This window comes from Papio anubis, chromosome 11, assembly GCF_008728515.1.
Source record: "Papio anubis isolate 15944 chromosome 11, Panubis1.0, whole genome shotgun sequence".
In the NCBI taxonomy this organism is placed as follows: Eukaryota; Metazoa; Chordata; class Mammalia; order Primates; family Cercopithecidae; genus Papio; species Papio anubis.
Genome location: NC_044986.1, coordinates 67,218,649 through 67,243,975, shown reverse-complemented (window position 1 = coordinate 67,243,975; position 25,327 = coordinate 67,218,649). Strand labels below are relative to the sequence as shown.

At 51.1% G+C, this 25,327-nt stretch overlaps 1 protein-coding gene across 3 annotated transcripts in view; it reads right to left on the bottom strand.

The window, feature by feature from the left end:
- Positions 1–6,527: 6,527 nt before the first annotated feature.
- The window catches only part of ADAMTS14 (ADAM metallopeptidase with thrombospondin type 1 motif 14), a 107,493-nt gene continuing 88,693 nt past the window's right edge, over positions 6,528–25,327 (bottom strand). For 2 of the 3 annotated variants that reach the window (XM_009214757.4, XM_003903821.5), the window contains exons 15-22: positions 23,921–24,001; positions 18,893–19,056; positions 17,253–17,421; positions 16,674–16,806; positions 14,905–15,112; positions 10,860–10,989; positions 10,665–10,775; positions 6,528–8,598 (exon numbers count right to left, since the gene is read on the bottom strand). In XM_009214757.4, the coding sequence (XP_009213021.2) occupies positions 8,105–8,598; positions 10,665–10,775; positions 10,860–10,989; positions 14,905–15,112; positions 16,674–16,806; positions 17,253–17,421; positions 18,893–19,056; positions 23,921–24,001 (1,490 nt within the window). In that variant the 3' untranslated portion in view covers positions 6,528–8,104. The remainder of the gene's footprint in view (positions 8,599–10,664; positions 10,776–10,859; positions 10,990–14,904; positions 15,113–16,673; positions 16,807–17,252; positions 17,422–18,892; positions 19,057–23,920; positions 24,002–25,327) is intronic. The other variant, XR_004176969.1, reaches the window with a different exon arrangement.

Genomic DNA, 25,327 nt, shown 5'->3' with positions numbered 1-25,327 from the left:
GCTACTCAGGAGGCTGAGGCAGGAGAATCACTTGAACCTGAGTGACAGAGGTTGCAGCGAGCCAAGATCATGCCAGTGCACTCCAGCTTGGGCAACAGAGCAAGACTCCGTCTCAGAATTCAAAACAAAACCAAACTGTATTCTACTGCCTTACCCATCCTAGCCAAAAAGCTGTGGTTACATTTCTGAAATCATAAGCTCTAGAGAAGACTCTCTGGGAAGTCCAAATGTCTTCCATCACATTTCTGCAAATTCCCTGGAAAATTGGGGTGGGAGGAGGCATTGAGGATTTACAAGGTCATGGTCCCCTGTGGCTCTGAGCTGCTATTTTACTGGCTTAGATCATGAAGTAAGTGGACTTAGTTCCATGGATTGTGGCTCCATTCTATTCTTGTAACACTACCCTACCTTACATTCACTCAGATGGATTCCGTACCTCTGGGTTTTCCCAAATACTCCATTCACACAAAACTTTTCTGTGCAGCAGGCTTCAATCAAGATTAGTGGATGGATAGGGATTTGCTGTTAAGTAAACAGCTTCACATTCAACATTAAGCCACCCTGTTTTTAAAGGCCCTCGCCCCTCTTCCACCGGGGTTGTCTCCCCAGTGGCAGCACATGTAAGAATGTTGTGGCCATGTTCACGAGAGTCTCTAGGCCCTGCTCCCCAAAGTGCTCCCTGTCCTCTTGGGTATCCGAGTGATTTCTCATTGGGGTCAGGATGCCATGGCCACTTCCTGGTCACTCCTAAGTTTTCTATGTCTCCAGGCCCTGGAAGTTCTCTTCTCCCTTTCCCCTGATTCTCTCCCTGAAGTATGGAGACAGATTTTCCCTTTCATCTTTTCTCTGAAGGCTCTAGGTCCTTCTTGGGACCCCGTTTCCTTAGCCATGGAGGTAGCCCTTGTTCTTGGCTGTCCAGGAATGTGAAACCTAGCACTGTCCAATCAGAACCCCCCATCCCTTCGCACAGTGAAGCAACCTCATTGTCTAGGGTGATTCCTATGGTTTGTTGTCTCACAGCCAAGGAAATCAAGGACACGGATACACAAAGAATGAGGTTAAGAGTGGAAGTAGGTGAAAGGAAGAGAAGAGCTCTCTGCTGCAGATAGGGGTCCCAGAGAAATGGGTTGCTGGTTCCATGGTGAAATGCAGGGGGATTTATAGATGAGGTTGAGGAGGTGGTGTCTGATTTACACAGAGTGGGAAATATTGGTTGGACCATGTGTGCCTTTGCATAGGGCACGAAAAACTGGTTAGGGCTAGGTGTGCCACTTGCATAAGGTGATAATTTCTGGCCACCCTCACCCTAATCTTTTATTACACAGGACTCTGCCTGGCCTGTGCCATGTTGCCCATTCCTTTACTGTACATGATAACAAAAAAAGGGAAGTTGGAGCCTCCATGTTGGACATGCCTGGCTCCCAGGTAGTCTTTTTCTATTGGCACAGCTGCCAGCATTCCCCTGTACAAGCTTCCAGCTTGCTTATCTATGCTTGCAGCTTGATTTTTCAGGCTGCTCTTTGTTAGAAAAAAAAAAAAATTTATTGGGCTGTTTTTTGTTAAAAGGGAAGCTCTGCTGAGGACTCTTTTGCCCTCACTATCAGCCTAAATAATTTCTTTCTACCTCCTGTATCAACAGGACTGGTCAAGGGTAAGATAAGCATGTAACCCAAGCTGGGCCAATCACATTCTCTCCTTGGAAATGTTTTTTGTGGGGGAAGGAAGGTTAGAGTTTCAGAGGATTCCATCATTGTTCCATGGGGACAAAGTCCTGGATATAGTCACACTCAAGGCTCCTGATTCTTCTCCACCCTTCCCCATATGTGAAGCAATGAAATTCCTTCTCCATCCAATAGTTGATTTTTGTGTGTATTTTTCTACATAAAATTTGCCATTGTAACCATTTTAAAATACACAGTTCAGTGGCATTAAGTGCATTCACATCACTGTGCCACCATCACTCCCATCTGTCCACAGAACTCTTCATCTTGCAAAGCTAACACTATGCCCATTAAACAATAAGTCCCCATTTTCTCCTCTTCCAGGTCCTGGCAACACCATTTTACACTCTGTCTCTATGGAATTGACTGCTCTAGGTACCTCACTTAAGTAGAATCATACAGTATTTTTCCTTCTGTTACTGGCTGATTTCATTTAGTATAATGTCCTCACTATTCAGCCATCTTGCAGTATATGTTAGAGTTTCCCTCCTATGAGCCTGTAAAATCACAAGTGAGTTAGTTACTTCCAAGATACAATGGAAGTACAGGCAGTGGGTAAATGCTTCCATTCCAAATGGGAGAAATTGGTCAAAACAAAGAGGCACAGTCCCCCATGCAAGTCTGAAATCCAGAAGGGCAGTCATTAAATCTTAGAACTCCAGAATAATCTCCTTTGACTCCATGTCACACATTTAGGCTACACTGAGACAAGAAGTGGGCTTCTAAGTCATTGGGCAGATCCACCCCTGTGGCTCTGCCAGGTAGAGCCCACTTGGCTGTTTTCACAGGCTGGCATTGAGTGCCTGCAGCTTTTCCAGGCATGTGGCACAAGCCATCAGTGAATCTACCATTCTGGGGTCTGGAGGACGGTGCCCTATTCTCACAGCTCCACTAGGCAGTTCCCCAGTAAGGACTCTGTATGGGGACTCCAATACCACATTTCCCCTCTGCACTGCCCTAGTACAGGTTATCCATGAGGGCTCTGCCCCTGCAGCAGACTTCTGCCTGGACATCCAGGCATTTCCATACATCCTCTTAAATCTAGGCAGAGACTCCCAAGCCTCAACTTTTGCCCTCTGTGCACCTGCTGGGCCGATACCACATGAAAGCCACCAAGGCTTCTTATGGCTTGCACTCACTGGAGCAGCAGCCTGAGATGTATTTGGGGACCTTAGTCATGGCTAGAGCTGGAGTGACTGGGACTCAGGGTGCCATGTCCTGAGGCTGCACAAGGCAGTGGGGCCCTTGGCCTAGCCCATGAAACCATTTTACCTCCTAAGCCTCCAGGCCTATGATGGGAGGGGCTGCCATGAAGGCCTCTGAAACTCCCTCAACAAATCTTCCCCATTGTCTTGGCTATTAACATTTGGCTCCTCTACTTATGCAAATTTCTGCAGCTGGCTTGAATTTTTCCCAAGAAAGTGGGTCTTTCTACCACATGATCAGGTTACAAATTTTTCAAACTGCTATGCTCTGCTTTCCTTTTAAATGTAAGTTCCAATTTCAGACCATATATTGGTGAATGCATATGAGTATATGCTGTTAGAAGTAGCCAGAACACCTCTGGAACACTGCTGCTTAGAAAATTCTTCCACCAGATATCCTAAATCATCTGTCTCAAGTTTAAAGTTCCACAGACTTCTAGAGCAGGGGCACAATACTCCCCATCTCTTTGCTAAAGCCTAGCAAGTGTGACCTTTACTACAGTTCCCAATAAATTTCTCATCTCCATCTGAGACCTCCTCAGCCTGGAATTCACTATCCATATCACTATCAGCATTTTGGTCACAACATTCAACAAGTGTCTAGGAAGTTCCAAACATTCCCACATCTTCCAGTCTTCTTCTGATCCCTTCAAACTGTTCCAGCCTCTTCCTGTTACCCAGTTCCAAAGTTGCTTCCACATTTTCAGTTATCTTTATAGCAATGCCTCATTTCTCTGGTACCAATTTTCTGTATTAGTCCATTCTCACTTTGCTATAAAGAACTAACTGAGACTGGGTAATTCATAAAGAAAAGAGGTTTAATTGGCTCATGGTTCCACAGGCTGTACAGGAAGTTTATGGAACTGGGGGATTTGGTTAAATAAATGATCATCTAGCCATACTGTGGGGTACTGTGCAGTCATTAAAAAAGATGTGGCTGGGCATGGTGGCTCACACCTGTAATCCCAGAACTTTGGGAGGCTGAGGTGGGCGGATCACCTGAGGTTGGGAGTTCAAGACCAGCCTAACCAACATGGAGAAACGCCAACTTTACTAAAAACACAAAATTAGCCAGGAGTGGTGGCGCAAGCCTGTAATCCCAGCTACTTGGGAGGCTGAGGCAGGAGAATCACTTGAACCTGGGAGGCGGAGGTTGCGGAGAGCCGAGATCGTGCCATTGCACTCCAGCCTGGGCAACAAGAGGGAAACTCCATCTCAAAAAAAAAAAAAAAAAAAAAAAGACGTAGTTCAACGTAGTTCACAGTGGAAAGGTGTTCGTATTATATTGTTGTAGGGGTGGTAGAAGCAGGAGCAGATCCCAGATGACGTGTATGCATATAGTATTAATAATATCCACCCAGTGTGTGTGTGTGTGTGTGTGTATACACACGCACAATCTTGCACATGCACACATGGATAACCAAATTATTAACAGTGGTTATTGCTAGGTAGAATTATAGATTTTTTTTCTCAGGTTGTAAAATTTTTCAATAATGAGCATATATTTCTTGCATAAGTTTTTAAAGGAGAAGATTTGTGGTGTAGGCCCCAGAGATTTCTAATCCGTGGCAGCTGGGTCCCTGGGACTGCCCCAGCTACATTTCCACCCCTTCTTGCTCTTTCCCTCCTCCCCCACACCCCTACCTTCCCCCAAGCCTTCAGTCTCCTGAAGCCAGGTAGGGAGCAAGGGCTCTTTGGAAGAGCCCACAGAGTTCCAGGTCAGATGGTCCAGGCTCTGTGCCTTCCTCTCTTCCCCTGCCTGCTGTGTCATTTCAGGTGGAAGGCCTGGAGGTTCACCAGGAGGGTAAATCAAGAGAGGGCCCAGAGGCCAGTCTATTTTCCAGGAACATGACAAGGCTCCAATTGCGCCTCTTCTCCTCTGGAGGAATGGGAAGGTAAGTCTCCTGCTCTCCCTGAATCCTTGCCATCCCTCTGATCCCTTCCCCACCAGGAGCTTTCAGGCCTTACTAGCCCAAATGAAGTCATAGGCTGGAACCTCAAGGAGGCCATCTGGACACAGAGGACAGCCATGGTGAGGACTTCCCAGGCTCTTTGGACAAGAGGGTAAGGGAGGGACTCTGTGTAGCACTGTCCCTACTGGACCCCAAGGGCAAGGGGATACTGGAACTTCAGGGGCTTCCTCCAAAATGACAGGTGTGCTGGCCCCTGGCTATGGCTTGAGGAAGCTTGGCAGACCAGGGCAAGGGCTCTGGAAGCCAGTCGGGGCTGATAGGCTAGACTCTGGGTACCTGGCTGTCACTGCGGCAGGGCTCTGCCAAGCAAGGGGCAGGTGTGGATACAGCCTTGAAGTCAGAGCGGCCTGGAGAATCCCCTCCAGGGAAGAGACAGGCAGTCTGGCACCCTGGCACCTGCACCCACCAGACTCCAAAGAGGAAACAGTTTAGGGCAGGAAGGGGTAAAACCCTTCCCATGTGGCCTTTCCCAGTGGGCTGCTATGGGAAGTGAGGGATGTTTCGGAGGCTGTGATAGAAAGAGGGCCCTTGGTGCTGTTCCTCTATCTTCACCCATGAATCCTTTCATTTTCTCAGTTTCCACCAAAACAAGCAAAAATTCTGACCCATAAAAAGCCCTTAATTTGGGGAGTGGACATTTCCAGATGTTTGGGGAGATGGCAACACAAATTTAGTTGAACCTTAGACATATTAGACAACCTGCATCCTAAAAAGCCCCCAGCCAAAGATAGATGGAGAGGCTGCCCTCTCTGTGTTCCCACCCCCGCAGGGGTAGGAGTCTCCAAACCATTTTCTCCTCGGCCTTAAGGGGAAGAGTAGGCTCTGTATAATGACAGGAGGCCCTTTTGCTGGCTTCACCTTTTCTCAGTGCCCAGCGGTGTAGATTCTTTTACTCCATGACACAAATTCTGCCACTGCTTAGAAGGCAAAAGTGGTTGTAGTCATTTTGCTTTCAATGATGATCTCTTTGTTCTGTGGTTGCTAAGATTCCTTTAGAGAGCCCCTCTTGTTGCTCTTTTTTGTTTTTGAGACAGGGTCACGCTCTGTCACCCAGGCTGGAGTGCCGTGGCGCAATCACAGCTCAGTGTAGCCTCAAACTCCCGGGCTCAAGGGATCTTCTCACTTCAGCCTCCTAAATAGCTGAGACCACAGGCGTGCAACACCACGCCTGACTAATGTTCTTTTTATTTTTCATTGAGACAGGGTCTTGCTATATTGCTCAGGCTGGTCTGGAACTCCTGCCTCCAAAAGTGCTGGGATTACAGGCATGAGCCACTCTGCCCCACTGGCCTCTAGTTGCATTTAAACAGGTTGAGAATTTCACAAATTTGAATCACAAAACATTTTTTTTCTCCTGAAGCACTAACCTGAAATAAAGTGTTGTCCTGCAACTTGGGCCTCAGGGAAGCAGGAGATTCAGTAGCCAAGAAACCAGTGGCAACCCTTTGTCCCACCTGGCAGTGCCGCAGCAGGGCATGGGTGGAAAGGTGGAGGGACAGGAGACAGCCGCAGTGAGCTGTGCCCCCACACCCAGTTCTCTTGCTACAGCCCAGCCCTCAGCCTTCGAGCTCTGGCTTCATTATCCCCTTCCCATAAATCAGAAAGAGAAAAAGAAACACACACACAACTTTTTGGGGTCCAAGGACGATGTTAATAAATATATAAAATTTTAAAGATCTGGATTTCCAAGGCACAAGAGTTTAACACAGGCCAGGTTGGTTCTTACAGGAATGACTCCGTGTGTGCCCCAGCATCCCAGGGAGGGGAGGGCAGCAGGGGGAGGGCAGGGAGCCCCCCAGGACCTCCACTCTCCAAACGGGTTACAGGCCAGGGACCCACTGCTCGTGTTCCCCCAGCCTGGTTCAGAACAGCCCCCTTGCCTTGGGGAAGGAAGAAGTGAGAAGCACCTCTATCACCCGGCAGGAATTTAGGAGACATCCTCCAAGACCCTGGAGGTGTCCAGGGACCCCCTGCCACTTCCTGAGAGCCAGAGGATCTAAGGCTGTTACCTGTCCCTTGGAGGTAGCATGGCCAGCAGCTGAGCCCAGCTGAGGCCCTTACAGCACCATGGGTCAGTGTGTCTTCCCCACCCTAGCACTGCGCCGGGGCTGGCACCCTGCCCTGGGTGGCCCTTGTCATCTCCAGGGCCAGGCTATGAGTAGACTCTGGTCCTCAGTCCTGGGATCCGACCACCCCTGGGAGAACCACACACTCTGGCCCAGCTTGAGGCAGGTAGGAGACGAAGATGCCTGACTCCAGCAGTAGTGATCTTTGGAGAAGGGCAATGATTGAAGGGACAGCCTGAGAAATCGTGTCCCCTCTGTGTCCCACAGAGTCCCCTTCCAGGCTGAGAGTGATCATTGAAGTTGCCATCCTGGTTGAGCCAGGGGGTGAGCACCCGTTTGGAAACCCCTGGATGCTGAGGACTTGGGGTCCAGGGTGTCCTGAGCACCCTTCTCTGGTGGGCTGGGGGTGAGATTGAGGGGCCAGTCTGTAATCTGGAGTCACCAGAAGTAACACAAGTGACATCTGCAGGGCCAGAGGATGGCCACGAGCACCATCTTCCAGCCAGCAAAGACAAACTGGCGTCTGCTGCCTGGCCTCGGCTGGTGGAACTGCACGGAGCTCTCGGCTGCCAGGGCTGGGCCTGCAATCACATCACTTTGTGTCCCACCAGCCCCGGCCCTGCAGCTGGGAAGCCTCATGCCACATTCCCAGGCCCCCTTCTTCTGGGCCTGGCTGTGAACAGCCCCCCACCTCCCCTGGCCCTGCTTTGCCTTTCTGGGGAGAGGGGCCAAATAGGCAGGGCCTCCACAGGGGTCCTCACAGTTCCGGAAGGCAGGCAGCCCTGACAGCTTCCAGCTACAGACCAGCCGGGATTCAGACCTGCCCGGGCCCAGGGTCTGTGAGGAGGGGGCAATAGTTGACCCTGGTCCCGGCAGGGGAGACCAACAGGGGCCCTGAGAGGGTCAGTCCCGCCGGGGGCAGCTTGCTGAGGTATCTCTGATTAGGGCTTTCCCTGATCTTTGTCTTCCTCCCGCCCCGCTTTGTGGGGTAAAGAGCATCATAGCCCCCAACGAGAAGGCGGCGAATGATTTAAAATGAAGTCTGTGCTTGCGCCTGCCCTGCGGTGTGTGTCCTCTGAGCTGGGGGTCGCGGGGCAGTACACAGAGTGTTAACGTGCCGGTGGGATGGCAGGCACAGCTCATGTCACGGGGGAGGCAGCAGGGAGGCTGGTGCCTGGATGCCTCAGGTCTTCTCCGGGCTGCCCTTTATCCTCGGGGACTGGCGTAGGTGTCTGAGTCCAGCCCCAAGGCAGCCCCCTGGGGGTGGTAGGGGAGATGCTCCAGGATGCTCCAGGGATCAGTGTCTCAGGGGCAAAGGGGCGCTTGGTCCCTGGGGACCTTGTATCCAGAGCTCCTGGGAGCTGTGTGGCTCCACCATGTTGATGGTCCTCTGATCCCGTTGGCTTTCCAGGAGGCTCCACAGCATCTGGAGGGGCCTGGGGTCCTGGTAACAGGCTTCCAGGAGTGGAGGAGGGGGGCAGTGAGGTTGGGCCAGGGTCTGGGCTAGGGTTGGGGCCCGAGGCCTTCTTGATGCAGGACACACAGCAGAGCCGGTGGTACCCGGGAATGGAGCAGTAGCGATCGAGCACTTCCATCTGGCAGAAGACGGACCTGTCTCCTGTGCAGGGCTCCGCTGCACACACAGCACAAGGATGGAAGCAACGTGGGGATGCCTGTCAGTCAGGTGGCCCCGCCTCTCACTCACCCACTGACTGCCGGCCCTGACCCCCTGCCCCTGCTGGACCCACTGTAAAGCTTTTTCCCAGGGTGGGCTATGGAGCCGCCTGACAGGACAGTGAGCTCTGACTACGTGGAAGAGGAACTAAAATCCTCTAGAGCGGCAGATCTCAAAGTGATGTCCCCACACGCAGCATCAGCGTCACCCGAAAGCTTGCTGGCAATGCACATCCTCCGGCACCACCCAGTCCTACTGCATCAGAAACTCAGGCTGGGGCTCAGCGCTGTGCTTTCACAAGCCCTCCAGGGGACTCCACGTGTGGGCGCATCTGAGAACCCTGGCCCTTGACCATTCACCCTCAGCCTTGCTGCACACTGGAATGCTTGGGGATGCCGTCTCCTTCACCCACACACTGGACAATCTAGGGTGTGGCCTACCACCAGGTGGTTCTAACTTGCGGCTGCTCTGGATAGAAGTGGGAACCCTAGCCCCTCCCAATCAACCCAAGATGCCTGACCCACTCCAGCCAGCGTTAGGCTAGAGCCCAGGCAACTCATGCTTGGGACAGGCAGACTGACCGTCCTGCCACAGTCAGCACACATCGGGACATTAAGACTGCTACTGCTTAATTTGGAATCAAGCAGATTTCAGTTCAAATCCAGGCTCTACCACTTAAAAGTGACTTTGGCAAGTCACTTAAACCCTCCAAGCCTCAGTTTCTTCACCTATAAAATGGGGCTGATGCTGACCCTTACCAATGAATAATCACATTGCAGATAACATCTTTAAAGTACCTGGCAAATGTAAGTGCTCACTACACTAGTTGGCTTTGCCCAAAATATCACACCTTTCTGTGATAACTCCATGTAGGTTTCTCCAGACAGAATGTGAAGGCAGGAGCTTTTTTTTCTACTACTTTTTGCCAGAGAGAGAGAGAGAGAGAGAAAGAGGGAGGTGGGAAGAGTGGGAGGAACAGAGGGAAAGAGAGAGACACAGGTGGAGGGGCAGGCTTAGGGGAACAAGAGAAGAGCAGAGAAAAATGGAAAGCCAGTGGCCTCTAGATGGCGCCAGATCTCCGGCACCAGAATCAGGGCCTCGTCCTTTAGCTTTGGGAAGGAAAAGGGCAGGAAACCCAGGGACTCCCCCATTGGGAACCTCAGCCTAGGAGCAGAGACGTAGAAGACGGGAGGTAGAAGGTCCTTTGAGGACATCTAGTCAGAACCTTATTTTACAGATGAGGTCACTAAGCTCAGAGAGGTTAAGAAATTTGCAGCCAACTGGTCCTCTAACTGGGAGTTAGGGTCTTTGATCTTTCTGCTACTCATCTTGCCAGACCCTGGTCCTCAGGAGGGTGAGGAAAGAAAAGAGAGATGGAGCCTAGGAAAGGGGTGAAGAATCTACAGGCTGGCACGTAGCAGATGCTCAGTAAATATTTATCCGTGGGTGGATGAATGGAAAGATGGGAGGATGAACTGAATCATGGGGCTGAGAGAAATTGCTAGGCCTATTGTTACTGGAAGCTGATAGCCAGACAGGAGTGCATGCGTTCTCTCATCCAATTCTCTCACCAATCCTATAAAGGCAGCTCAGATCTATAATTGCTTGTTTGAAAATCTTGAAACCAGATATAGTTCAGAATTCAGAACTTTGGGGATCAGAAAATTAATATTCTGTGTTTATATTATAGAACATCCTCAGTGGAGCCTGAGATATCACCTTGTAACTAAATATGGTGACATTTCTATAGCAAAAGAATAAATGATCTCATCAGTTCAGGTCAGATTTTGCTGCCAGGTAGGTTTGCACCAAACTTAGAAATAAACATTTTGGAATTGCAGGTAAGGGGTCATGGACCAGCAGAGCCTCCTCCCCACTTCACAGCTGAGGAATCTGAGGCTCAGGGAGGTGAAGGTCACACACACAGTTACAAGCTGGGTTTGTTCCACTGCGTGGCCCATGCTGCAACACGAGGGCCACTGAAAGGTCTGGGGAGCCGGGTAGGGTCCATAGACTGTACTTACTTGATGATATCTTGTTAATGGGATGTAGGGGTCCAGATTGTGGCACCCACTGCCCCTCTGGCGTCCCACGTTCCCAGACATCAGCCCTCACCGTGGAGTTCTGGCGATTTCCTATGAGCAGGGAGAAGCAATTCTAGTATTTGGGACTTTGGTCCCAAGGGACTGGACCTGGCCTCCCCATCCCCTCTGGCTCACCTCCACAGGCGGGCAGGCTGCAGACCTGGACGGTGTCTGGCCTATCCCCCTCGCACTGCCCGAGGCTGTTGGCATTGGTCCTGCACACCACCTGCCGCTGCTGGATGCCCTCTCCACAGGTGGCAGAGCACTGCCATGGGTGGGTCAGTGCCAGGCACAGCGGCCGGGGTCAGGGCAGGTGGAGAGAAGAAAGATGAGCCAGTGAGCTCAGAGCCCAGCCAATGCCCGGGGACAGAAAGGTATGAAACAGAGCATCGAGTCTTCACTTGACCAGAGGGACATGCAAGGACTGCTTCTAAGTAACCTCAGTGGGACATCACACCCATTGTCAAATATTCCTGATACCAATGGTGAAGAGCCATTGCCCCGAGCCTATAACCCCATGGGCCTTTCCACAATCTAAATGGTTAACCTCTGGCTCAGGAGGGAACCTCTGGGACCCCATTTCCTACTACCACCTGCATGCACTGTGTCTGGTCTGTGCCTGGGTTCTTAAATATTTTGTGTATCACTTTAGCAAACTCCCCTGTTGCAGTCCACTACATGGTGTGACCTGGGGCAGGTGGATTGACATGATGATATCCTATTAACAGGATGTAGGGGCCTGGATTGTGGCATCTGCTACCCCCTCCCCTAGCTCTGTGTCTAACTCTGTAACTGAGAGAGCTGGGTGACAGGGTCTCCATGGACCCTTCTCTGATTAGCTCTGATAGTCAATAATCTTGTGACTTCATTTACCAAACATGGGCCTGCAGAAGTATGTTCAAAAGTGTCTTCTTCCCTGAGGGGGAAGGGTGCAGGTACAAGGAGCAGGAGGCAGCAGAGGACCACCGTTTGCAGGAGGTGGCCACACACATCGTCCCCTGGACCTGACCCACTCTTACTCTGACAAACAGGGCCTGTGGAGGTCCTCAGTGGAGGGGCAGGGACTCCAGGAAAGCAGCGTTGCCCATTGTGACTGGGTTACATTTTAGGTGCTGACCATAGCCTTACCTAGCTGGAAGGAGAGGAACTTGCAGGACCCCCCTTCCCACACTGGAGCATGTGACCACTGAGACACAAGGGTCATGGGGCCACACAAACACGGCTCATCCTCCCAGGATGAATCATTACAAACAGCAGTTAACAGCTCCTGACTGTTCAGTCAGTCTCATAAGGGGCTGTGAAAGTTGATTATATGAATAGGGTCATACTTGTCACACCCAACTAAATCAGAGTTGAGGGGCCAGGGGAAAAAGCACTCAGGGCACCTAGCACCTGCTCCAAGAATTAAATTTTCCACAAGGCCAGCTGCTGAAACAGGCTGATGTAATTCCAAGACCAGTTTTACCTAGCAACTGCCGAAACAACCTACTGTGACTCCAAGGCTGGTTTTACATAGCACCATCACTCACCAGCCAGAGTTTGCCAGCTCCCAAAAGCTTGTCTAGTGCCAAGGAGTTTGTGTTCAACACAATATATATTATGTCTCCTTCTAATAAAACCCCCAACCTTTCCTCTGTTCTTCGGACATACTGAAGACCATCCGGTCTCTGTGTATGCTTTGAATTGCAATTCTTACTTAATCAAAGTTACATTTAGAGATTCATCTCTATATTTTGCTTATTGCAACAGGGCCAGTATCTTCCACTATCTGCCGTCTCTCTGTTACTTTTATCTGTGGAGTCCTTTGAAGACCAGCAATCTTTCTATTTGATATCAAAACAAATGAAGCTATATATGATGGAGATGGATATAAAATGCATGCGTTGTGCGCGGATTTTTGGTTCTTTACAAATACTCATAATGCAATATTTCAAGCATACAGAAAAGTATGGAGTTATTCACAAAACCCTATCCAGATGCCACTACCAGCTTTAATAAATGAGCATCCCGGAATTTTTACAAATTGCGTTGTGCCCCTCTAAACATTAAGGAAATGACATCCATTGGAAGTGCTTTTTTATTTCATACTGAAGTGCTTTTTCTCACCTAAATGTATCCTCTATTAATAGAAGTTTATCTATTTTGGTAAGTACAGTTCAGGCCTGTTCATTTTTCTTGTTGTATAGTACTGTATTGTATGAACAGACCATGATTTTGGTCTAATCTTCTATAGATAAACATTTGGGATATGTCCTAATGTTTTGCTATTACAATAAACATCATTGTGATCAAATGAGGATTTTTTAATTGGGGTAATATCTATATAACAAAAAGTTTGCCATCTTAACTAATTTTTTCTTTTTTTGAGATGAAGTTTTGCTGGAGTGCAATGGAGTGATCTTGGCTCACTGCAACCTCTGTCTCCCTGCCTCAGTCTCCTGAGTAGCTGAGATTACAGGCATACGCCACCATGCCCGGATAATTTTTGCATTTTTAGTAGAGATGGGGTTTTACTATGTTGGCCAGGCTGGTCTTGAACTCCTGACCCCAGGCAATCTGCCCGCCTTGGCCTCCCAAAGTGGTGGGATTACAGGGTGAGCCACCACGCCCAGCCCATCTTAACTATTTTTAAGTGTACGGTTCAGTGGCATTAAGCACATTCACATTGTTGTACAATCATTACCACCATCTGTTTCCAGAACATTTTCTTCTTTCCCAACTGAAACTCCATGCCTATTAAACACTAACTCCTCATTCTCCCTCCCCCAGCCCCTGGAAATCACCAGCAAAGTGCCCTCATATAGTGTTTGTCCTTACATATCTGATGTCTGGCTTATTTCTTTTCTTCTCTTTTCTTTCTTTCTTTCTTTCTTTTTTGAGACAAGGTCTTGCTCTGTCACTCTTAGGCTGGAGTGCAGTGGCATGGTTATGGCTCGCTGGAGCCTTGACCTCCTGGGCTCCAGCAATCCTCCTACCTTACCCTCCAGAGCAGCTGAGGTTACAGCACACACCACCATACCAGTCTCTTTACATTTTTGTAGAGGCGTAGGTTTTGCTACCCAGGGCTGGTCTCTGAATTCTGGCCTGCTGCATCCACCTCCACATCAACCTCCCAAAGATCTCCCCACCTCAGCCTCCCAAAGTGTTGGGATTCCAGGCACGAGCCACTGCATCCAGCTTGGCTTGTTTTACTTGGCATGATGTTCTCAATGTTCACATCAAATGAGTATTTAAAAGAAAACCCAAGACAATTTCCTCGAGGCAATTTCTCCTAGGTAACCTCCAGGGTCTAAGCCACAGAGCACTCAGATAACTAAGCAGGCTTACTGCTGTCTCCCTTTTGCTACCCTGACCTCCTGACAACCTTCTACAGCACTGCCAGAGTGGTCTTTCCAACCTGAAATCAGAGCTTGTAATGCCTGCGTTAAAAGGCTTCCCTGGTTTCCCATTGCTCTTAGAAAAAATGCAAAGTCCTTGCAAAGCCTGTAGCCACGGACCCCCACCTGCCTCCACCTGCTTCCCCAGCATTATCTTGCAGCCCCTATCCCTCCCAGTCAGCTCCAGCCCCACTGTCCTGTCGGTTTCTGGAACACTGTAAGATGGTTCCTGCCTTGGTCTCTTCCTGTGGCTTGTCGCTCTGGTCTCAGCTTGAGCAACACCTCCTCAGAGAAGCCCTCTGACCACCGTTCATCCTCCACCACATTGCCCCGCTACTCCCCACCCAGCTCCGACTGCAGTCTGTCAGTGCTTGGCTGTGGGTTGACTGATGGTCTAATACGTTTCCCTCACAGGACTGTGGGCTGCACGAGGGCAAGAATCAGCTCTGTCTGGTTGATGCTGGGTTCCCACATTCTTAGTACAAGGTCTGGCACCTTGTGCTAGTGCTCAGCAAATATTTCTGGAATGCAAGAGTGTATTTCGATCTGCTCATCTGGAACACAGGGACATGAACCCATGCCTCCCGGCACTGTGTGAAGCTTACTGGCGATAATGAATGAACAGAAAGGCCTAGCACAGAGCCATGGCCTGGGGTCTATGGGAGCTATTCTACTTTAAGAAAAACAAGATTTGATGTAGGGGGAGCAATTCAGGCAGAAACTCTCTTGCCTGCAGGGAGCACCAAAAAATCCCTCAGACCCACCTCCTCCTCAAGCCCCTCCCACCTCCTGAGGCCAATCACCTGGGACCAGGCTCCCAGCCGCCACTGGGCTGGGCAGGGCACTCGGAGACAGGGCCGTCGGGCCTCAGGCCGGTCCCCGGCGCAGGCTTTGGCTGGCATGACCTTGTGGGTTCCATTGGAGAGGGGCAGCAGGCACTGTATCCCCCGTGTCTGCACCCCCAGCTTCCCACAGCTCCGGCTGCAGGCACCCCACTCCTCCATCACCCACCTGGAAACAGGGTGAAAGGAGAGGAGGTGAGACCACGGGGACACTTCATCCCAGAGGACACTTCCCATCCCCAGACAGCTGCAGGCAGGAGCCAGAGAGTGGGTTTGGGTTTCAGAATGTTTGAGGCTTAGGACAACTGTCCACCTGGCTCTGCAGCTACCTGGGTATGTGACCTCAGGGAGGGCACTCTTCTCTCCTGCTGTGTCTCATCTGAAAAACAGGCATGATGTGTATTTAAATCCTAGCACCCTTCGTGTCCTTGGGCAAGCTCTTAGCCCTCTAAGCCTCAGTTATCCCATTTTCACATCATGATTACTTCAAAGCCGCATACATATTTGAGTACCTACTGGTGCAGGCACTGTCCTGGGTGCTGAGAAGCATCAGGGCACAAAACAGATCAAAGCCACACTTTCAAGGTAGATCCCCCAATCTCCATGGGGCTCCTGGGACAAGAACACTGTTACTGTCACCGTCATCACCCACAGCTTCCCCACAGAGTAGCTATGCTGGTGGCCTGCAAGTGTCTTTTAGCCACTGAGCAACTTCCAACAGCATCTTAAGCGCATGCCCACTGGGTGCATTAGAGGAAACAAAACTGCTCTAGTGGGGATGGAAGGAGGGAGAGCCTCAACTCCTACTCCTCCTTGGGTTCCCAAGGCATCTTTTAGTCACTTGCAGGCAGGTTTCCTAAGTCATCCTCTTCCTTAAAACCCCAAAGGGGTAGGGGTTGGGGGACACCAGCCAGGAGCTCAGGCAGAGCTAACCCTGCATGCTCTGTGATTACAGGCATTAGTGGGAAAATCAGTCTGAATAACAATACAAAGGAATGAGTGAAAGAGAAGCACAGGGGGCTGGTTATGAAGCTGTCGGGCAGAGGAGGGGCTGGGTATCATGGTCTGGCCTGGGCACAGACAAGGAGGCCACAGCAACCTCTAGCTAGTTCCCACCCTTGCCCTGATCACATGCCCGGCCTTGGGATTCCCCCAGCCCAGGGGAGCAGAAGCTGACGAGACCCAGGCAGCACCCTACCCCTGCCAGGGAGGACTCTCGGGGAAGCAGGAGGATGGGCAAGGCCCTTTGCAGTTGCTACCCGCCAGCCACCCTCGGCCTCAGTCTGCCTGGGATGTACTAGGGGAGCCCAGTGGAGGCTGAGGAGGTCTTGAGGCTGGCTCTGCAACAGGTTCAGAGGCCTGGCCATGAGCCCTCCACCAGGCACAGCTCTCTCCTCTCCCCAAAGTCTCTCCCCCAAATAATCCCAAGGTCATCCTTGTGCTCAGAAGAGCATGTAGCCTCAAGCCAGGGAATCCCAATTAGGGGCTGGACCATGGCTGAGGGCTGGCGGGATGAGCCGTGTCCCTAGACACCTGATAATCGGGCAGAGAAGAGGTAGAGATCAGCATCCTGGCCTGGGCCTGGAGCCCAGAAGCACTGAAACCCGTGTTGCCTGTATGGTCGTGTCTCCATAACCCAGTGCTGAGGGGAGCAGGCTCAGCAGCCCCACTGCCTGGGGCCCGGGCTAGGCATAGAACCAGACTCCTTGTCCCTCCCCGGGAGCACTCACGCAGGCTGGGAGCACAGGTGCTGATTGCAGCGCCGGCGGATGGGCTTGGGCCTCTTCTTGTGGTCACATAGGTGCCGCTGCACCATGTGGTGGTCTCGTCTGCGCCGGCAGCCATATTTGGTGAACTGGATCCCTATGGGGTGGGCAGGCTGCTGTGGGCCTAGTCTGGCCAGGCCCCCCATTGCCCTGCTGGGGCCTCAGGGGCAGTACCCATGGAGAGCCTTGTGGGCCAATCCCACCTCCCTCTGTCTATGCCCCGCCTGCCCATGTCACTTTCTGAGGGACACCTTCCTGATCAGCTCTATCTCGCTGGTGAGAAGATGGCTTTGGACAGCTGTCTGTCCTCACAGTGGGTGAGCTCTTTCAGGGCAGAGGCTCTGCCTGGATATGGCTCTAGCACCCCCAGCCTCATCCCAAAGGCCCTGCCCAAAACGGGCTTCCACACACTGGAGATCTTCAAGGAGAAACTGAGTCATAGGCAAGGACACATCAAATAGAGACAACATTAGCCCCCACCCCTGCCTCTCAAGGGATCCTGGGCTGCCCCAACAATGCACTGGTGGGTCAGGGAATCGGTACCTCCTCCACAGGCCTTGCTGCAGGGGGCCCAGCTCTTGAGCGCCCACTCATAGGTATCCGTCTCCTCCAGGAGCACATTGTTGCTCCCAATGAGGGGCAGCAGGTCCTCATGGATGATGTACTTGTAGGCCAAGCTGCTGCGGGGGCCACCCTCAGTTGGGGGAAGCACCTGAGGAGAGATGGGGAGCTGGCACAGGACCAGAGAAGGAAGCAAGGGTGGCATGCACTGGGAGGGGAGAGGCCAAAGAGAAGGCCTTAGGGTCGGAGAACCTGTGAAAGCTGGAATGAGGTAGTGCCCAGCATGGCTGGGGTGCGGTAGGAGGTTGGACTCAGATCAGCTGCCATGGGACAAACTCAGGCTGGACACTTGCCGTGTGCCAGGCCCAAGGGCAGCCGGTGCACCTAGGAATGCTCTTCTTTTCATAGACCTAAGTTCGGACGGGAGGGCAGGGCTGTCTGTCTGTCTGTTCTGCTCACTGCAGCATCCACACTGCCTGGCTCTAGAAGGCAGTTAATAAGAATGGTCTGGATACTGACCCTCATCAAATATATGACTTGCAAGTATTTTCCCCCATTCTGCAGGTGGTCTTTTCCTTTCCTTGATAATGTCTTTTGATGCACTAAAGTTTTCAATCTTGATGAAGTCCAATTTATCTATTTTTTCTTTTGCTGTATATGCTTTTAGTGCCTGTCATATCTAAGAATCCAGAGTCATAAAGATTTGCCCCTCTGTTCTTTTCTAAGAGTTGTATGGTTTAAGCTCTTATATCTATTTTGAGTTACTATTTGTATATGGTGTGAGGAAGGGGTCGAACTTCATTCTTTTGCATGTAGATATCCAGGTGTCCTGGCACCATATTTTGAAGACACTATTCGTTCCCCATCGAATGGCCTTGGTACACTTGTTGAAAATCACCTGGCCATAAGTGTATGAGTAGTCAACAAATATAAGGTGAGTCAAAAATATGTGCTGGATTGAATTGATAATACTGACACCAATAGGCCACAGAGCCTGTCCTCCAGGAGCCCCCCAGCTGGTGAGGGTGACACCAGGAACAAAATCCATCCAAGGTATCCCTGCCACCAGCCAGTGCTGAGGGCACCATGGACAGAGCTCCTCCTGGTCTCATCTGCTGGGTTAATCCCTGCTCCACAAGCCCTGGCTCATGCTCTAGGAAGGGGGTTATGGGCAGCAATGGGCCCCAGTCAGCTCCTTGTTCCCTTTTTAGGAGCCTGGAGCCCCTGGATCAGCTGCCTTAAAGCCCAAGGAAGCTGCTCCTGGACACCCTTGCCAGCCATGCTATGATGCACACAGATGTGGGATTATGCCAGGATGACCCAGCCCTGCCCAGCCTCCCTCCAGGCTCCATGTCCAAGACTGCCTTAAAGAGGACAGGCTCCCTGCATGTAGCATCTGGGGTCTGACAGTGAGACGATAACTCTCTTTATCTCTCCTCACTTGCCATCCTGCAGGCTTTTAAGTACAAATGAGGAGCTGACCCCAGGATGGAAGGTGCCTTGCCCTCGCCCAGGCTCCTAAAGACACCAAAATGGTGCCACGCTGGCTTGGCAGCAGATGTAGTGATCTAAGGGGACAAGGGGGTTGGGCAGGGGCTGCCACCACACAGAGTGGGGCTCACCAGGATGGCAATGGCTTCAGGCAGGGGCCCACTGGTCTTGAGGCTTTCCTTGGCATCCTCCACTGCAGCCTCCCACTCCAGGCCCATGGCGGTGAAGGTCCGGCTTGTGGCTTCCTTGCCTTTGGGGTTGAGGATGAAGCTGCCGGTGACCTGGTTCTTCACCACTGGCCGGTGAGGAGAGAGAGTCACACAGATTTCTGCCCCTCTCCACAGGGGGCGGGCCCCAAATATGATATTCAAGGCCTTCCCAGTGAGCCATCTGGGCTCCTGTCCACCTGCCTTTCCTCCCCACCCAAGCCCTCCTGAGTCAGACAGGTCAACACACTCCCCGTCACACATACACACACACACACCTGCCACCATCTCTGGGTGCGCGCGCATGCACACACACACACACACACACACTCTTGTTGCTGCCTCTGGATCCTAGTGCACACCGTTCCTCCCACCCTTACTGCCTTCCTTTCTTCCTGCCTAACTAATCTCTACCCATAGTTGAGGCTCAGCATAATCCCCTCTCCTCCAGGGAGTCTTCTTTGGTTTCCCAATCCTCAGGGATTCTGCCCTCCCTAGAATTTCTATAGCAGAGCATAGAGGTTGAGAGTACAGATTCTGGAGTCAGATTGATGGTGAGGAAACTACTCAGCCCCACTGTGTTGCCTCAGTTTCACCATCTGAAGAATGGGAATGATAACTGTACCCAGTTCACAGGGCTGCTGCTGCCCCAGGAGGATAATAGAAATCCCCGCCCCCCACTACTGAGGCTCTCAGGACAATGGGAAGAGTTCAGAAACATAGCCAGCTTGGCAAGTAGTGACATACAGTGGGCACTATCGCTAGACCACCAGAAAAGTGCTGGCCTTTGGCATTGCTGTGATTGCAGATGCCATGCCTCTTCCAGCAGCCTGTTGGCTCATCTCCATCTTGGTGTCCTCAGCCCAGCACGGGCCCTGGCACAGAGGCAGAGATTTTAAAAATCCATAAATTTCTACCCCTTAATGTCCCAGTCAGTGAGTAACTCACAACTTACTACCAAAAGACCCCAGGAGGCAGGTGGGTGGGAGACATGTAGATGCCGACAACTGGCCAAGGTCCCTGAGTGGTACCTTTGGTCACCCTGAACTTCCTAGGGCCCAGCAGCCTGAAACCCAAGCCCCCTAGCCAAGTAGGGAGGGCAAAGTCTCCAGAGCCCTGGGGTGTCCAGGAGGAAGGGCCCACAGAGCTCCTACCTGGGACAGATTTAAATGGTCGTAACTGTCATATAAGAGCTAAGGATCCGAGAACACTAACCATGTGCCAGTCACTCTGCCAACTGCTTCAGTTCAATCCTTAAATACATCCTAAGGGCTGGGCTATTGTTAATACAGATGGGGAATTGGAGGCTCCTAGACACACAGTGTCCTGGACACACAGTGGGCTACAGTTGGAGCTGGGCCAGAACCCAGGTGCCCAGAGACACAGCAGCAACGTGGGGGTGGGAGGGGTTGGGGAAGAGGGGTAGAAAAAGAAGAGCCTTGCTCCTTCCTGGGAGGCTGCTGGAGAGATGCCCCTCACCTCCTGCCCACCCCAGGCCTCTCCCTCAGGCTCCCTGACCGCTCTCGGCCCCCAGCAGCTTCAGACTGTCTAGGCTAAGGCTGGGCAGCTCCTCAGGCCAGGTGCAGACTCCAGTCCTCCTATTGCCCTTGACTACTCCTGCACCTCACTGTAGCAGAGCCCCGACTATGCACCCCTCATTCCAGACAGTGGGGGGTGGACCACCATAAACTCTCCACTGTCCAGACCCAGTCCTGAATCCAGGCTCCACCACTGACCTGCTCTGTATCTAACCTTTCTCTGAGCCTCAGTTTCCTTTAACTGCAAAACGGGATAACAATATTCATAGATGGCCATGAGGCTTACTAAACATAATGCATGAAAAGTGGCAACTCATGGCCCAGCGCATGGGAGACACAAACAGCGTGAGTTCTCCTTCTCTTCCCTACACTTCCTTTCAGAGAGTCCATGTCCCCAATTCCAGGAGAGTCTAATGACAATGGACAGAGCCTCTCCCTTCATTGCCAGAGCTGCCACCTGTCCTGGGCCTCTACATATCCTGTTGGGTACACGCACCCCTACACAGGCATGCACACACATGCACACACTCACACTCACATACACATATTCACACGTTTTCACTGAAGGCCACTGTGTGCCTCACACCTGTATAACACACAACCTGTGCCAACTTCAGAGTTCAGCTCCTGGGTCGCCCCTGCTTCGCTCTCCCCACCAGGCTCCCCGGAAAACTCTAACCCTTCAGGGAACTCACCCAACAAACAGGCAAGCAAGCCTGCACTCGGCCTGCCCCCGGTGCTAGCAGCCTATGCCATGACCTCCACAGAAGACTAGTTCTTCGAGGGAATCGAAGAACTAGGTTTCTGGAGACAGCAGAAGGTGGAAGGGGCTGCTAATGTTCTGCAATCATCCCCAGGCGATGCAGTGTCAGTGAGCTCCACCTCTTTTTGGAATAGATGTCCCTTCTCTCCTTGCCCCTTCCCTCCCCCGGCCCCTAACTCCAGCACATTCCCCACAGCCAGGCAGGCATAGCAGGCAGGACTTGTCTGAACCAATGTCCTCTAACCTGGGCTCGCTGTGGTAGAGTGGCATGGCTGGCAAGGGAACAGGGCTGAGAGGCAGGAGACCTAGGCCCAGACTGTCTCTGCCCACACCCCTCAAGGATGAATCAGGGCATACAGAGGCCCCCAATCCACTTTGGTTCTCAGTTTCCCCTTGTGCCTATGGCCTGTTGGGACGATGCCCTTCAGGTGCCTTCAAGAATATAAGTTTAGGAACCCAGTGCAGCTGTGTTAGGGGAGGTGCCAATACAGATGCATTCTCCAGGAAATGCAACTTATCTAGGAAACTTTGAAGATATTTACAAATTGCTGTTTTGACGATAACCTAAAAATATGAATGGCAGCATTTGTGTGTGATGTGAGCCTGCCAAGAGATATGTGTTTTGTTTTTCCATTTATGATGAAATTGGTGCCAAGCAGTGTGACTTGGCAGATGTAATAGGTAAGAGGGGCCTCTGTGACATTTCAAGGGGACATTGTGGCCTGTATGTCCTCTGCAAAGGGGTCTGAACACAGACGCCACTGCCCAGTGTGGGAGAAGCAGCCTGCTGCCCACCTGCCACTGGGACCCTGCTCTGAACCAGGCTCACAGGGTTTGAACCGAAATATAATTCACATGCCATACAACTCACTCGAATAAGGTGTGCAATTCAGTGAAATTTTTTTTGAGACGCTCCAGCCTCCCAAGTAGCTTAGGACTACAGGCATGCACCACTATGTCTAGCTGATTTTTGTATTTTTTTGTAGAGACTGGATTTTGCCATGTTCCCCAGGCTGATCTCAAACTTCTGAGCTCAAGCGATCCACCCACCTTGGCCTCCCAAAGTTGTTGGGATTACAGGCGTGAGCAACTGCACCCGACATGATTTTTAAGTAGATTCAGCCATCGTCACTGTCTAATTCCAGAACATTTTCATCACCCCAAAAAGAAACCTGATACCCATTAGCCATCATGCCTCTTTCCTTCCCCAGCCCCTGGCCGCCACTAATCTATTCTCTCTCTCTCTCTCTCTCTCTATGGATTTGCCTTTCTGGACATGTCTATTTTTTGACAGCCAATTTAGTTTCAGCAAAAAATGAAATCAAACATCTATCATATTATATTAATGGCCTTAATTTAAATTTATTGATTTATTGCGGGGTTCTCATTTTTAATCCAGCCTGGCTTCATAGTTGGATAACTGTTACAAGCATAAGGATGTCACCTCATTTAGTGGCTTGGTGTTTGAGTGTTATTATAATGAGAATAATGTAATAATTATAATGAGAATAATTCGTGGTAGACTGCAGAATGCCTCTATATTCCTCCTCTTCCTCTATGCATGCTCCTTTGCACTGTAATTTCACCACTTCTACCATCAAGAGCTAGTCTATTTTTCTACCCCTTAAATCTGGGATTGGCCATGTGACTTGGACTAATGGCACACTAGAAAACATGACACAAGCTGTTCCTGAGGACTATGTGACAGACATAATGTGAATAATACTGGGTTAGCCTGGTGGCCCTGCCACCTCCATTACCCCAGCTGACAGCCAGTACCAACCACCAGACATGTGAGTGAGGCCATCCTAGACCAACCAGCTCCCAGAGAACTACCAGCTGAGGGTATCTGCATGAGTCGGTCCAGGCAGACAGGTAGAAGAACCACCTCACAGAGCCCAGCCCAAACTGATGCCTCACAGGACTGCAAGCTAAGAAGCAATTCTTGTTTGAAGTTCCTAAGTTTTGGAGTGGAGTGTTAGGCAGCAAAAGTTGACTGATATACTCTGTGAAAATGGTTTTCCTTGAGCCAGGTACAGTGGCTCATGCCTGTAATCCCAGCACTTTGGGAGGCCAAGGTGGGTGGACCATGAGGTCAGGAGTTCGAGACCAGGCTGGCCAAGATGATGAAACCCCGTCTCTACTAAAAAATACAAAAATTAGCCAGGCATGGTGGTGGGCACCAGTAATTCCAGCTACTTGGGAGGCTGAGGCAGGAGAATCACTTGAACCCGGGAGGCAGAGTTTGCAGTGAGCCGAGATTGCGCCACTGCACTCCAGCCTAGACGACAGAGCAAGACTCCATCTCAAAAAAAAAAAAAAAAGAAAATGGTTTTCCTTTAACAGCCATCTATATGCGCAAGAAATTATTAACAGTAGTTGCCCTTGGGGAAGAAAACTGCCCCCGGGGTACAGGGGTAGGAAGGGGACTCTTTACTAGGTCCCCTTTTAGACCTTCTGAAATGTAAACCATGGAATGGGTTACCCATGCAGCAAAAATTTAAAATAAAATGAAAAGGGGGTCTCTGCCCATTATTCCAGTTACTACAATTCCACTTGTACTAGAATCTTGCCCTCTGCTCTCCCAGCTCCCCCAAATCAGAGGGCAGGGCCTGGGGCCCCGCTGTCCCTTCCCAGCACCCCGGCACTCACCAATGCGGTGAGGGGACTTCTCCAGTGCCTCAATCTGGATGTGTCTGGCACCTGCCGGGATCTGCACCAGCTTGAGGGCTCCTGCCACACAAGGGGATCCAGAAGTCGTGAGCATTCTAAGCTGGTGGTCCCACTGCCCAGCATCCCCCACTCCCCTGCTGGGCACCCAGGAACATCTCATTTGATCACAGAACCTCTCTGAACCTCTGTATCCTCATTTGTAAACTGAGGATGAGACCTTCTCCATAAGGGTGCTGGGAGGATCTAATGAGACGTGTCCTGTAAACTCTAAGGGCCTCTGTGTGTGTGAGAGCGGCTATTACTTCCCTCTTTCCTGACCCTCTTCCTCTACCTCTCACTTCTGCCCTTCCCCCCTCCCTTTTTGCTCCTCTGACTCTCTCTCCCCATTTCTTCTCAGACCTTAAACTACTTGCTACTGATGGAATTTAATGATAAAGGCCGTGAGGACCCCACATGACTGTCCTGAGCCCCCATGGCCCTCCCAACCCAAGGCCTGGACTTTCTCAGAGCCACCAATCTTGTCCCCAACAATCAAAGGTGAGACAAAGTGTAACATCTCCCAAGGGAAAATAGGCCCCCTTTACACTAAAGTGTGAATGACTGATATTGGGTTCTTTTCCACAGCAAGTTTGGTCAGATTGGAGGTAGAGAGGAAAGTCAAGGGACTCAAAGATACCAGGAATTCAAAGCAGCAAGTGCCGCAGGTTTAAAAAAATAAGAAAGAGGCCGGGCGCGGTGGCTCAAGCCTGTAATCCCAGCACTTTGGGAGGCCGAGATGGGCGGATCACGAGGTCAGGAGATCGAGACCACCCTGGCGAACACGGTGAAACCCCGTCTCTACTAAAAAATACAAAAAACTAGCCGGGCGCGGTGGCGGGCGCTTGTAGTCCCAGCTACTCGGGAAGGCTGAGGCAGGAGAATGGCGTAAACCCGGGAGGCGGAGCTTGCAGTGAGCTGAGATCCGGCCACTGCACTCCAGCCTGGGCGACAGAGCGAGACTCCGTCTCAAAAAAAGAAAAAAAATAAAAAATAAAAAATAAACATATTTTAAACAGAAGAAAGGTAGAAAATATAAGTTGTATGTAGAATATGAAGGTTCTAGAATAATCCTATTAAGAATTTTGGGGCCGGGCGCGGTGGCTCAAGCCTGTAATCCCAGCACTTTGGGAGGCCGAGACGGGCGGATCACGAGGTCAGGAGATCGAGACCATCCTGGCTAACATGGTGAAACCCCGTCTCTACTAAAAAATACAAAAAACTAGCCGGGCGCGGTGGCGGGCGCTTGTAGTCCCAGCTACTCGGGAAGGCTGAGGCAGGAGAATGGCGTAAACCCGGGAGGCGGAGCTTGCAGTGAGCTGAGATCCGGCCACTGCACTCCAGCCTGGG